We start from the raw sequence: 13,940 nt of genomic DNA, 5'->3' as shown, positions 1-13,940 counted from the left end.
GGAGGGGAGAAAGTTTAGACGCACACAGATATCAAGAATCAGCATATGAATCTCAACAATGGTGACATACTTAATGCTGCAATGCATGCTGGGAGTTGAAAGTTTTAGAGTTTTATACTGTGGTGCTTAGTGGGATTGGAGCTAAACTGTGCCGGACCAAACTTGCCTACCCCTGATTTAGAGGTACAACCCCAGTGATGGCCACTTGTACCTTAAAAGGTACAATTTTGTACTCTATTTTTTGAGATTGTAAATTTTTTTTTTGACACATTCATGATTCAAACTCGCATTTTCAAGATTTAATGGCCTCTGTTTTTTTACAGAGATAAAGATGACAACCCATATTTCGTTTTTTTATTAAATTTTTTTATTAGGCATTAAAGACACACATAAAACATGTACAACTGTAAGACATCCAAAAATATAACACAACTAAAAGGAAATGGGTTTACAATACATTAAAATAAATAAATAAAAGGATTATCTATGTATACAATATTATTGATTTAAAGCTACACTGTGTGATATTTTCCCCATCTAGTGGTGAAAAGGTATATGACCATCCAGTGAATTTTAGTTTCTGTTCCTCTCAATTCCGATTTCGTTTTAATTCCTACGGTGGCCGATTTAGTCCAAGATTAACATGGCTTCCAGTTCGACCTCGTCCACATTCGACATGGTGCCATCGAGTGTTAAAACGCGAAAGGCGAAGTTTGAATTTACGGGTATGTCCCTCTTTGGCTAATGTACTTTCAAGATGGAGGGGCGACATGGCAACCCGCGTTCGAACCCCTTACCCGTATGTATTTTCAATGGCATATTATAAACTTACGAGAATACTTTATTACTTGAAAGAAGTAAATATACATTAATGAGCACATATATTTTTGAAAGAACTAAGTGTTTTTAGCTAAGAATAAACTAAAAAAGTTACACAGTGTAGCTTTAAATAGAAGACCACACTCAAAAAAATAACTCATTGGACAAACTCAATTTAATTGAGGGCAGGTTTTCCATCCAATAAATATGTGTAGCCCCAACTCATAAAAAACTAATTCACGCAATGAAATGTAATAGAGTTGGTCCAACTCAATTTGGACTAACTTAATTGAGTTGGTCCAACTCAGCTTTAACCAATTTAATTGAGTTGGTCCAACTCAATTTGGACCAACTTAATTGAGTTGGTCCAACTCAGTTTGAACCAACTTAATTGGGTTGGTCCAACTCAGTTTGAACCAATTTAATTGAGTTGGTCCAACTCAGTTTGAAAAAATGTAATTGAGTTGATCCAACTCAGTTTGAACCAATTTAATTGGGTTGGTCCAACTCAATTTTATAAAATACTTAAAATTAAATATACACTTATCAAATGATTTCATGCTTGTCAAACTTGAATTAAAACATTTAATCGGATAATCAAATATTATGAAGAAATCCTTTTTTGTACCCCACAGACACAAGACAAATATTGACTGAAATATTTTTTATTTAAAACTCAAACAGGTTTGCAAGTGTTTTACTGTAAAATGTATTTTTTAAACTTGACTATTAATAACACAATGTAATATTAAAAGTTGACCCCTTAATACAAGTAACATACACATGTATGGCTTAATTAATTGTATTACTCGAAACAGACTAAAACCACTAACTAGAAATTCATGTTTTGGTTCACTTAAAAAAAAACTGTACTTTTTCTGTGCATGTCATTATGTAAACTAATCAATATTGCAAAGTCAAAACAAACTTGACTATTATGTTTTGGGTAACACTTTACAATAAGGTTCGTTAGTTAACTACATTAGTTAACATGAACTAATAACAAACTGCACTTATAAAGCATTTATTTATCGTTGTTAATGTTAATTTCAACATTTACTAATGCATTATTTAAATCTTGTTAACATTACTTAATGCACTGTGAACTAACATTAACAAACCATGAACAGCTGTATTTTTATTAACTAACGTTAACAAAGATTAACTAATGCTGAACAGAGGTGTTGTTCATGGTTAGTTCAAGTTAACTAATGCATTAACTAATGTTAACTAATACAACCTTATTGTAAAGTGTTACCATGTTTTGCATAACTAGAAAAAACTAGAACCACTAAGTAGAAATACATGTATTCGTTCACTTAGTTTTCCATTAAAAAAAAGAAAGAAAAAAAGGTAAGTGTATCAAAAATAAACACATTTGTACTTTTTATGTGTGTGTGGTGTGTAAGAATCTCTATGCAATGTGTAAATCCCCATGACGGTGCTTGAAATTTCCTTTTCTGCATCCTCAGTGGCCTGGACAAAAACACAAAACACTCTGGTTAAGCCAAGCTGAATTGTACCCTTTTTATTTCAAAAGTAATCAGCAAACTGCACTGCTTTTAATTTAGAACAGTTCATGTTACTGCAGTGGTTCAACCTTAATATTGTAGAGCGACAATAATTTTTTTGTGTGCCAACAATATCTAGTGATGGGCCCATTTTAAATGTGATTCGGATCTCCTGTCAAGCGGCTAAACTGCTGAAATCACGTGACTTTGGCGCTCTGATTTACTGATTCGCTTTGTAAGGCTTCAAGAAGCAGTGTTTTAAAATCGGCCCATCACTAGATATTGTTGAAAGTCGTTATTTTGGCACACAAAAAGTATTCCTTTCGCTTCAAAAAAATTAAGATAGAACCACTGAACTCACATGAACTATTTCAAATGTGTTTTTAGTATTTTTTTGGTGAGCTAACCCTTTAATACTGTGTATGGTTACCTGGATGATCTACTACTGTTTTCATGTTTTGTGATGGTTCTTCACGAGTCCCTTGTTTACTGAGCGGTTAAACTGCCCAATGTTCTTCAGAAAAATCCTCCAGGTCCTGCACATTCTTCAGTTTTCCAGCATCTTTTGCATATTTTAACCCTTTCCAGCAGTGAATGTATGACTTTGAGATTTTTGAATTTGAAGATCGAGGTCAATTGTACTTAATTTGTCTTCCACGAAACATGTAAGTATCTTCTGTTGCTTCCGAAGGGCAGTACTAAATGAAAAAAATATATATTTAAACAAAATAAGAAAAATGTAATCCTGTTCAAATGATACAGTCCCTGCTGGAGAGGGTTCAAATATGCAAAAGATGCTGGAAAACTGAAGAATGTGCAGGACCTGGAGGATGAATTGTATCAATTCATATGTATATAGCCTACTGTACATATAAGGAAAAATAAGTTTGCCTTTTTAGCACTATTTTAAACTTTTCTTGGGTTAAATTGGAGATGGTGGTCCAGTGGGTAAAACCACTGAACTAATATGCAGAAGGTTGCTGGTTTGATCCCAGCAGTCGCCACCAGTGTGTCCTAGAGCAAGGCACTTTACTCCACGTTGCTCCAGGGGGATTGTCCCTGTAATACGGGTACTGTAAGTCGCTTTGGATAAAAGCGTCTGCCAAATGCATAAATGTAAATTATATTAGCTTGGATTCATTAATATTCACTTATATAAGTATAATTAAACGTTTTACAATTTCACATTTAAAGAAATCTATTGTTTGTTCATGTCTAAATATGTATTATATTAAAGAGCCATGCAGGTACCTATAGTGGGTAATTGCATTACAAATGATTTTTTTTCTTTTTCCAGCCACAAAATGACTCTAATTTGCCTTGTTGCATTGGAATTCTCTATTTTAACCTTAAATACTACAAAAGTGTAATATAAATAAGAACATTTTTAGAATTAAAAAAAAAATAATAATAATTATATGGTCATTAATGGACCATAATTATTGCATAAATATTATTAAACCAAAATATAGAACATTTATTTAATTGAAAAAAGGTGTATGGTCACATTTGACCATAAATGAGTATGAGTGTGAACGATTAAGGAATACCTGAGGGCTAAATACAAGAAAAACATTAACGACGTTGTATCTCCATAATAAAATGATACTGTACATGTGGTTGACGTAATAATCAATGCACACTATGCTGTACTGTTTACCAAACATTGCTGCAAATACCTGAATAGTATTAGTGAAGCTGTTGTTGTGTATCCATTCAAATGTATGTCAGCGCCACATGACCGCGCGCGCCGCGCTAAGATATGAGAGCAGAGCATGTCGTTTCAACGGCTCTGGCTGCAGCTGAACGAATATGCGTGTTGTAAATAGCGTTAAAAAATTATAACGACTCGCAATATATGGCGGCCGGTGTTGATTCTGTGGCGCAGCGCCACGGATTAGTCTGTGTGGGAAATGTCGATCATAAGATACACAAAAACAAAACATAAATTCTTAAAACACATCAATTTTATTACTTCGCTGTAATCCAATTCTTTAGAATCCATACGTTTGCGTGGAACAGATCCAAATTCAGCCCTTTGTCCAGTTATCTTCATCTCCATACTCATCAGCGACCGTAAATGTCAAATCCCGCGCACATTGGGATGTTTTCAAATTTCAAATAAAAAAACGCGCCCTCATGAAGCGTTACGACATGATTTACGGCAGTGACATCGAACGCTCATTGGCTCTCGCCTGCTTTGTCACAGATTGTGACATGCCGTGTTTCAGTTGATTTGTATTTGAAAAATGGGAAAAGCGCGCCTTCACGGACTGAAGCCGGATTAATATTTTCACTGATTAATAATTTACACCCTGCTCTGCTCAGTGCTCATACAAATCTATTATATACCACCAGAGAGTACTGCGACTGCAACACATCGTCATTTGAACTACTCTTGGTACCGCTTTTGACATTTTTGCAATAAATAAATCATTGTGATTAACGTTACACTGGTCTGTCTGTTGTGCTTTTATTTATAATAAATGGTTTTGGTAATTTAGGTGTAGGATTAGCCGTTAAAAATATCTTTTTAATGCTATATTGTTATTAAAATCGTCATTTTCCATCACATTCTGTCCATTACGTGTTATTCTCTTTATATTCTGTGTAAAATTGGTATGTTTAGGTTTGGGGGTATTGTTAAGGGATCATACATTAATCCATAAAATACATTTTGGATCGTGTTTTCGTGTATTTTCCCGCACAGGGCTTAAAGTCATTTGGAGATTGAGAAATACTGAACATCTCACGTACACGATTAACTTATATGTCGAAATTTGTTATTTTTCGTGTTAATCAGGTCAAATTCAATGCACCAATTCAGTGGCAGCAACAAGTAAACGGCACCAAAACGATCGCAAGCACTTTGAACAATCCACCTCGCATAACTTTCACAGCTGTAGCATATTTCACTCAGAATTACGATATACACATTATTTGACAGTGAGGTAAATTCTTAACTACAAAAAAACTAATACTTACCAATAAGGAATTCGCCTTAACAGTCCTCGCAGCACCAGATGAGAAAATGGTGGCCTCACCGTGAGCTTGTTCTGTTCCATTCTCTGAGCTTGTTATGCGCATGCTCAAATGGCGCGCTCCAAAGCCCAAATTAATTTGAGTTAATCGAATTAAAATAAATCTCATAGATGAAGCTGTTTATATATTTTAGGTTAGACTTATTAAATATATATAAGTATTCACCCTAATTAGATATATGTAAATAAAGTGAACACAATATAAATGTGTCATATCTAAGAAGGGCTTGAATCATTTTTTTGAGTGCATACTGCGGCAATAGAAAGCATTCAGTATCCTTTATGACGCATTGAAAGTCTCAGCATCAGTCACTCATGTTGTTGTGGTCACAAGCATCATACAAGTATTTGTTTTAAAAAGGTAAGCGTCACAGGAAAATGCAAAAATATGGAAAAACTAAACATGACATTTGCATTCTTACAAAAATGCATAACAATAGGATAGGCCAAGCATCTGTGTGATATATGTGTGAGTGTGACACATTTCATGTATTTATGAAACACATCTAATTTATTATTATTTTTTTAAATGTCCAACTTTATATTAAGTGTCTTTAACTATGTACTAACGTTTACATTAATAATTTGATACAACGCACCTATTGTGTACATGCATGTTTTTGCATTGTACTTATATTTAAAAATATACCTGTCACTAACCGTACCCGCATCACATCTCAATAGCAGCAAAACAATACAACAAGAACATAATAAGTAGCCTACATTGCTAAACATTTATATGTAAACATAGTAGTTAAAGATACCTATGAAGTTTGATAAAAAATAAAAATCTTTCTACAAGCACTGTAGTTGGTGTCGTTTTCATTTTTTTCTTTTGTAAGTTATGAAATGCATGGGTGACATTTTAAAGGGAAAAGATTAATGTGTTATATTGACTTTCTTTAGTGGAACAAAAAAGTAGACGTTTGAAGAATGTATCAGCGTTGTTGTCCATATAGTGGGGCCCAAAACAACAATGGACCTTCACTGACCTTCATTTCATTATATCCCTTTAATAACATTTTTCAAAAGTAACCTATAAAGCACACCACAATTCACAATAAGGTTGAATTTGTTAACATTATCCATAGGTTTCATGACAGTAAAAAATTCCTTTGCAACGATCAATTATTAATCTGTGGTAATTTAGAAAATTTTTAATATTCCAAGTAAAAAAGTTGTAATTGTGTAATTATATTTAAATATAATTATCAAGATTAATAAATGTTCAACTGCATCAACTGATGTTAACAAGCTGAACATTGAAACAATCTGTATTGTATAAATAAAGGTGACTTAACTTTTTGTACCTTTTGCACCTTGTTCCTTTCCTCCTTGAGGTCAAGTTCTGGATAATTTCTTTGCACTCAGCTTAACAAATCAGGCTGGTTGTCTTAGTTTAATGGTTCTTGCTGCAATGCAAAACAGGCCTGTGGAAATATATATACATGAACTCATTCTTGCCAGCTGACATCGTTCATTTAGTCCAACTATGGCACTGCACATCACTCTGCTTCTCACCTGTGCTTTTTTCTCCAAAGGTAAACTGTGTACGGTTTATTTGAAATGTGTATATTTCTTTCTAACTGCTCAACAATTCATTTATTCGGCATGTTTATTTAAATTTATTTGAATTATTTGTATTTATTTAACAGTTTAAATAATATATGAGATACACACAGGCATTCTGTATAAGATTGATGCTTCTTTTTGGAAACAAATTCATACTGATACCAGAATGATACTGTATTATTTCAATGTATTTATCTCTTGATCTTTTTCAGCACTGGCATTGAAATGTTATGGATGTGCAGGCCCAGCAGGAACATGCACAGTAGTTTTAACAACCTGTCCATCTCGTTGTGGAGCCACGGCCACAAACATTTACAAAGGTAAGAATCACATGATTACGAAAAATGTCTAAGTTGGGGGTTTTGATACTGAAGGGGTTTTAATGTTGTTCCTTGCAGATGGCAAAATAACGGACTATAATTACATGAGGACCTGCGCAGATCCTTTTTTGTGTGCTAACGGGAGCATAAATTCTGGACATACCAAAGTGACCTTCAACTCAAAGTGCTGTAACAATAAAGATAACTGCAACAATGTAAATGCACCAGGTACTAAAAAATGTTTTCCCTTGACATTATTTTATGTTATCAGTTGGTTATTTTCATATGTATAGTAGGCAGGGTGTAATACAAGAGGATGAGGTCAATTAGATTTATTTCATCATCATTTATTTGTGGAACCTGTACAGACTTCCCAGAACAGCCTGTCAACGGGAAGAGTTGTTTCTCCTGCAATGGCACTGACTGCTCTAACAAGTTGGCTTGTCAGGGTGATGAGAATCAGTGCTTTACTTCAACAGGTGAAGTCATTTTTTAATTATGACACTGCAATTAGTAGTTATTTTTTAAGGCTTTAAACTTTACACCAGCTCTTCTTTTTTTTTCTCAGTTGACTTTATCCTTTTTAAAATGGTGGCCATGAAAGGATGTTCAAGCAAGTTGTTCTGTGACACCAACAGAACACAATCTCTGGGATTGCCTATGCAGTCGTACGGCTTTGGTGTTAAAATGAAATGCTGTGAGGGAAACCTGTGTAACACTGCTCAGAGCCTGCGAGTGTATTTTGTGATGCTGGTACCACTTCTCTCTCTATTTGTGCTCTTTTGATACATGCTTTCAACAGTCAAATTTGTAATCTAATGCAATGACTTCTATACATTTTAACATTTGGTTTTTGGGGACAAAGTTCTTGTGTTTGGAAGTTGGCTGTCTGAATGAGCCTCGTGTGATTCACATCAAAGTAAAAAACAACATTCATGTCAATGGAGGAGATGGAGACCTCTGTAGCCTAATGCCTAGTTCATTCATTCATTCATTCAGTTATAAAAGAATGCCTGTTTTCCCATTCATTTTTTTGTAGAAATTGTATTGGGTCACTATAATTACCCGATGTGTGTAACTAACAATGTAAGTATATTTTTTCTGCACAACAATCATTATATATTTGATGATTAAATAAGTGCAATTCACCTTTATTCCACAAGATGGCGATGTCTGATACACAATTTTGAAGTGACGCTTCACTCATAGTTACAGCAGGCAGAAAACAAAAGAATCATCAGCAAAACTTGAAATGGCTCAGCGATTTACTGCAGAGCAAGCACTGAACGCAATCAAATATTAGTGTCAATGTCACTTGATGGTGGATCTGGTGAAGAAGCTGTCAGCGATCAAAATATTGATTTCGAAAATGATAGTTTTAAGAATGTGTTTGAGATAGCGAATATGAGCCAGATGCTGAATTTACGGGGAAATGAGCTCTGATGAGGACAGTGATGATGGTATAACATCTGCTCAAACTGAACCCTACCAAGCTCTAAAAGGTAAGAACATATGATAATTGTATTCTTCTGTAATTGTTACACTAATATCAGGAGAGTTTTATATAATCGCGTCAGGTAGAGATCCATCCGTGTTAGATATAGATCCGGGTCGCTAAAGACACGAATATGTAATAATGATTGGCGAAACATTAATGTATTAAAGGGATAATTATATTAAAAGAAAGAAAGAACGATATTGAATATGGTCTTGGAAAAACTAGGGAATCCAAACGGTTGCGAACCACTGCTGTAGTGCATTAAAACTATGTTTTTAAATATTTTAAATACAAAGCAATCCTGAACTAGACAGAATTGTGTTTGCTTTGCAATGATCACTCTGATCAAAACTTGAATTATTCTGCTTAGTAGTGTTGTAGTCAAGACCACCTAAACCGAGACCAAGTCGAGACCAAGACCAGCGTGTGCAGACACCAAGACAAGACCAAGACTTTGTGGGGTTGAGACCAAGACAAGACCAAGACAGGGCGCGACCGAGTCAAGACCAAGACCAGGACCAGACTGTGGCGAACAGCGAGGCCGAGGGACCGTGAGGGCGGGACGAGGCGGCGCTCATCAGGGAGGATGAGCGCCAGCTGCGCGCCGCAACGATCTCGGCCCTCGCGGAGGAGTGAGGGACTATAAAGGAGGAGCGACGACAGTGAGGGACGAGAGAGGACCAGGCCTGGATTTTATGTTGTATTTTATTTATGTTTTGTTATGTGTTGCTGCAGTCGTCCGTGAGGGGCTGCAGCCTTTATTTTCACTTTGTGTTTATTTGTGTTTGTGCGCCATATTTATTTTGTCTTTATTTTTGATTAAATACTTTGATTGTTCGCCGGTTCCCGCCTCCTTCTTCCCGTACAAACAACGTTTACTACACAGACCATCACTCCTTAAATTAATCTAAAAGATCCATATTTTTTTGAGAAATGACTTCTATTTAATGAATAAATACAATTAGTAAGACACTATAGCGCTGTTACCAATCAAATCACTAACAATAAAACTCACGGCATAGAAGTTGCATCTGAATTGGTACAATTACACCTGCATAAATAGTGTTCAGATGAATATAACATTAAAACATTAACATTATTTACAGTCACGGAATCCTTTATTCAACCGATTTGTTCAAAGCAGCTGATTCATTTAATAACAAAACATTGCAGAATTAGCAAAAACACAGTTTAATATTTGTAATTTAATATTAAATTCTTGTTAATTGAACGTTTGTATAAATCAATATAATTTGCAATCACACTTATATTCATGAAAACAGCACTCTGGCTCTTGCGATATTGCTTAAGTATACTCTGTTATATAAAAAAAAACGAAATCTTAGAATTTTGTGGGCATTTATATTAATTTGGGGCATTTTTGAGACAATGCTGCATTGATTTTGAACCCGGCAGCACAGTAACAAAAGAAATCACTTTACAAAGAAGTTATTGATTGCATTTTAAACTGTAAGTTTTACATCAAATCACATTAATGATGTTAAATCAATCAGGCAATGCACTGGCAATTTAGTGATATCCTTGCAGTTGTGGTCTTGACTGGTCTTGAGATAAAATCCCGAGTCCTCAAGTCCGAGACCAAGACAAGACCGAGGAGAAATGCAGTCGAGACCGAGACAAGACCAAGGCCATCAAAAATGGTCTTAAGAGTACTACAACACTACTGCTTAGCATATTACTTTTGAACAATATTGAACAATAATCTTGTTTTTGTCTACACAAGACCCCCCCCCCCCCCCCCCGTAATTCAATAATTTTCTGTTAATATTACTTTATTTCTACAGTCTGTACAAGCTAGGCCATATTACTACAACACACTCAGTATATACACGGTTCCCACAGGGGCACAGGATGAGGTCACACCATGATCATATTCCCTTTTCTCCCACTTCTTTCCTGTTTATCTCTACTGTTCTATACATTAAAAAGCATAAAATAATCTACAAAAACATGAATTCTCCATCTCTGCCATACACACCCATTATCATACCAATATCCATCAATAAACCAACAAGTTTCAAATCTTCAGATTCACTGTAGACATTTCAGCCGAAAAAAGTATAGTTGTGTGACACGTTGGCAACCCTTGTCTTTTCTTTTTTTGAGGTACAGTATCAGTTTCGGCATGTTTCATGTTTCTGAGGGATAGTCTCCTGTCCCTCCCTTCTCATCTCAGTCTGAGCTCACATCAAAATGGCACAGTCTGTCCTCTTTATTCTCATATGTACACTTTTCTACAAAGGTAATTGTTGGATTTTCTTTTTTTTTACACAGACTTTAGTATTTAGTACTCTGTAATCTTTTTTTCGTAGGTTTTGTTGTCCTGCAATATGTGAGAACTTTGTCAAAAAGGGGACTTTATTCATTAAATTGAGGGTTACTGAACTAAATCAATGTAGTGGGCCTATAATGTATTTCCTTAAGATTTATTTTTCCTTAAAAGAGAATTTTATTTTTAAATGTTTGTTTGTTTATTTGTTCATTTAAAATTCATTGCAGCGCTTAAAGATTTTAGACTTGTTCAATTTCAGCAAATTCCCTAACCTGCTATCAGTGCATTCCTGAGACGTCAACAAGATGCGCTGAAACTAAAGTGGAGTGTCCTTTCGGTCAGTGTGGGACCATGAAAATCACATCTTATGCAGGTACGTTTTGTGGCAGAATAAATATTTGAAATTCAGGGTATCTTCTCTTTTTGTATGTTTTACAAACCAGTCCAATGTACATTTCTACTGTAGGAAACAACAAACTGAATGACATGATTACGAAGAACTGCTCTCTAACTCGACAATGCGTGGCTGCATCTGTAAACTTTGGAATTACAAGTGTAGTCATGAACAATCAGTGCTGCAACACTAACCTGTGCAATAATAACCAAAGCGAACCAGGTACGTACACAACACAAGAGGAAGAATATTGTGTGACAGTAAAATTCATTTATATCAGACAGGATTTCCAATGGAGTACAGCACATTTAGTTGCTTTAATTATGCACATTTCATAGAATTACCCAGAAGGATCCCAAATGGAATACAATGTTACACCTGCACTGGAGAAGACTGCTCATCAACTTTACCTTGTGCTGATGACGAAGATCATTGTATCAAGGCAACAGGTACGATAAAACACAAGACAAGAGAGAGTATGAGAAAAATGGTCACTGTCTGAGTAAACAAAGCTCTATTGAATTGTTAATATTTATAACATTTATAATGCTTAAAGTGCAGAAAAGTTACTGAATGCATTTCAGTTTTTTTTGTGTGTGTGTGTGCATCACGTCTATGGAGAGTCGAGTCCCCACAAAGATGGTAAACCAGACGTGTGTGTGTGTGGTCCTGGTAAACCATACATTATGAGGACAAAATGTCTCCACAAAGATGACAATATCCAAAATCATAGGGACATAAAAAATTCAGAAAGTGTTATGTGAATGGGTAGGTTTAGAGTTAGGGGAAAGAATATACAGTTTGTACAATATAAAAATCATTATGTCTATGGAAAGTCAACGTGTGTGTCTATTTTGCTGAGTTAGATGCGTTCCTAGGTCAACATATTTTGTTCATTCCTGTCCGAAAATGTTATCATATTCCTATCCCTCCATATCCCTAACCCTAATATATATATATAGATATATATGATTTTTAAATACTGATGCATTCAAATGATCAAAAGTAAAGACATTTCAAATAAAAAAAAATATTTCATTAGAATGCTGTTCTTTTGTAATTCAAATTCCTGAAACAGGTCAGAATAAATCCTGAAAGAAAAATGATCAGTTTCCACAACAACAACAAAAACAGCAACCATGTTTTCAACCATGAATAAAATGTTTCTTGAGGACCAAATCAGAAAGGATTTCTAAATGATCATGTGACACTGAAAGCTCCTCAAAATTCAGCTTTGCCTTCACAGAAACAAATTACTTCTTTTTAAATATTAAAAACAGTTCATTTAAATTGTAATACTATTTCACAATATAGTATTTCTGATTAAAAAAAAAAAATCCCTATAAAATTTTTAAATGTGGAGTACATGAGATTGCATTTGACAACTGAAGTTAAAACGTTTTTTAAAATATTGGTTAAATAGGAGATATAATATAAGGGTATATTAATATATGGGTATTTCTGACATGATCGACATAGGAGAATGCTGCCTCTGCTCACTACTGCGGGCCATGAAACGGTTTTATTTTTCAAAGGCTCACTGCCCCAAATAAGATTCTTTTGTGTCATTGTTGTTGACAGTTATGATCATAATACAACTTGTTTTCCTTCTTAAAATAACAGAATGACTGAATGTATGATCCTCTTTATCATTTTATCAACAGTCAATACTGATGGACAGAAGATGATAATGAGAGGATGTGCAACCAGAAATTTGTGTGAGGGAGACCTGTCCACCCAGATCGGCCAGTCCAGTATCTCATCGGTGGACCTGACCTGCTGTGAAGGACATCTCTGCAACAGCGCTCAAACCGTCACTCCGGGATGCTTGTTTCAGCTGGGGCTTCTGGTGTATGCCATCGCACACACATCATTTTGAGCTTTCTGTTGTGTCATGATGCTTTTTGAGGCTTCAGTTCTACTGATAAATAAATACATTTCAACCAACATTCTTACATTATAATGTTTGATTACAAATTATAATCTAAATATATCTCGTTAATGCCTGATCATGCATATATGATAGGATGCATTGGCGTCACAGAGTGCTTGTCAAGCTGTTGTATTCATTGTTGTATATACCGAAATTTTCATTTAGACATTTTTGACCTCTCTTGCAATATTCGCTAAAATAGCTACGGAAATCTAAAACAAGTATCTTTATTGTACTCATCTGATATTTTATGTTTAAAAATAAAATCATGCTTTTTGTTTTTTTTTAAAGAACACATCTTTGGTTAGAACCGGTTTCTCAGAAACTGGTGTGTAACAGTGTACTCATGTTTGCTGATATTTTCCTTTTAAGAGGGTGTAGATTTTCTAAATGGAATCAAGTTTCAATAAACGAATATATTGTTGCACAAATATTTTATGCCTCGGGTCTCTGAATTGTCTTGGACAAAGGAAACGTAATCTGAAGATCTCAAAGCATCTCTTAGTGTCACACCTCTTTCTTTTTTTTTTTTTTTTTTGGCTTTTTCACATCATTATAT

At 34.8% G+C, this 13,940-nt stretch overlaps 2 protein-coding genes across 2 annotated transcripts; both read left to right on the top strand.

The window, feature by feature from the left end:
* Window positions 1-6,842: 6,842 nt before the first annotated feature.
* Window positions 6,843-9,598, top strand: LOC307138266 (urokinase plasminogen activator surface receptor). The gene is made up of 5 exons (XM_079836478.1): window positions 6,843-6,912; window positions 7,156-7,263; window positions 7,342-7,491; window positions 7,632-7,742; window positions 7,832-9,598. The coding sequence occupies exons 1-5, from the start codon at window positions 6,864-6,866 to the stop codon at window positions 8,047-8,049; spliced, it is 636 nt and encodes a 211-aa protein (XP_079692604.1). The 5' UTR covers window positions 6,843-6,863; the 3' UTR covers window positions 8,050-9,598.
* Window positions 9,599-10,975: 1,377 nt separating this feature from the next.
* Window positions 10,976-13,327, top strand: negaly6 (neuromast-expressed gpi-anchored lymphocyte antigen 6; the record flags this gene model as incomplete). The annotated part of the gene is made up of 5 exons (XM_079838109.1): window positions 10,976-11,024; window positions 11,314-11,427; window positions 11,521-11,674; window positions 11,797-11,897; window positions 13,113-13,327. 5 exons carry the CDS (start codon window positions 10,976-10,978, stop codon window positions 13,325-13,327), a joined length of 633 nt encoding a protein of 210 aa, XP_079694235.1.
* Between the last annotated feature and the right edge of the window lie 613 nt (window positions 13,328-13,940).

The sequence above is a fragment of the Gobio gobio genome (genome assembly GCF_949357685.1).
Source record: "Gobio gobio genome assembly, chromosome: 15".
Taxonomy (NCBI): Eukaryota; Metazoa; Chordata; class Actinopteri; order Cypriniformes; family Gobionidae; genus Gobio; species Gobio gobio.
Note: the sequence above shows the minus strand (reverse complement) of the source record. Positions and strands in the feature narration are given on the sequence as shown.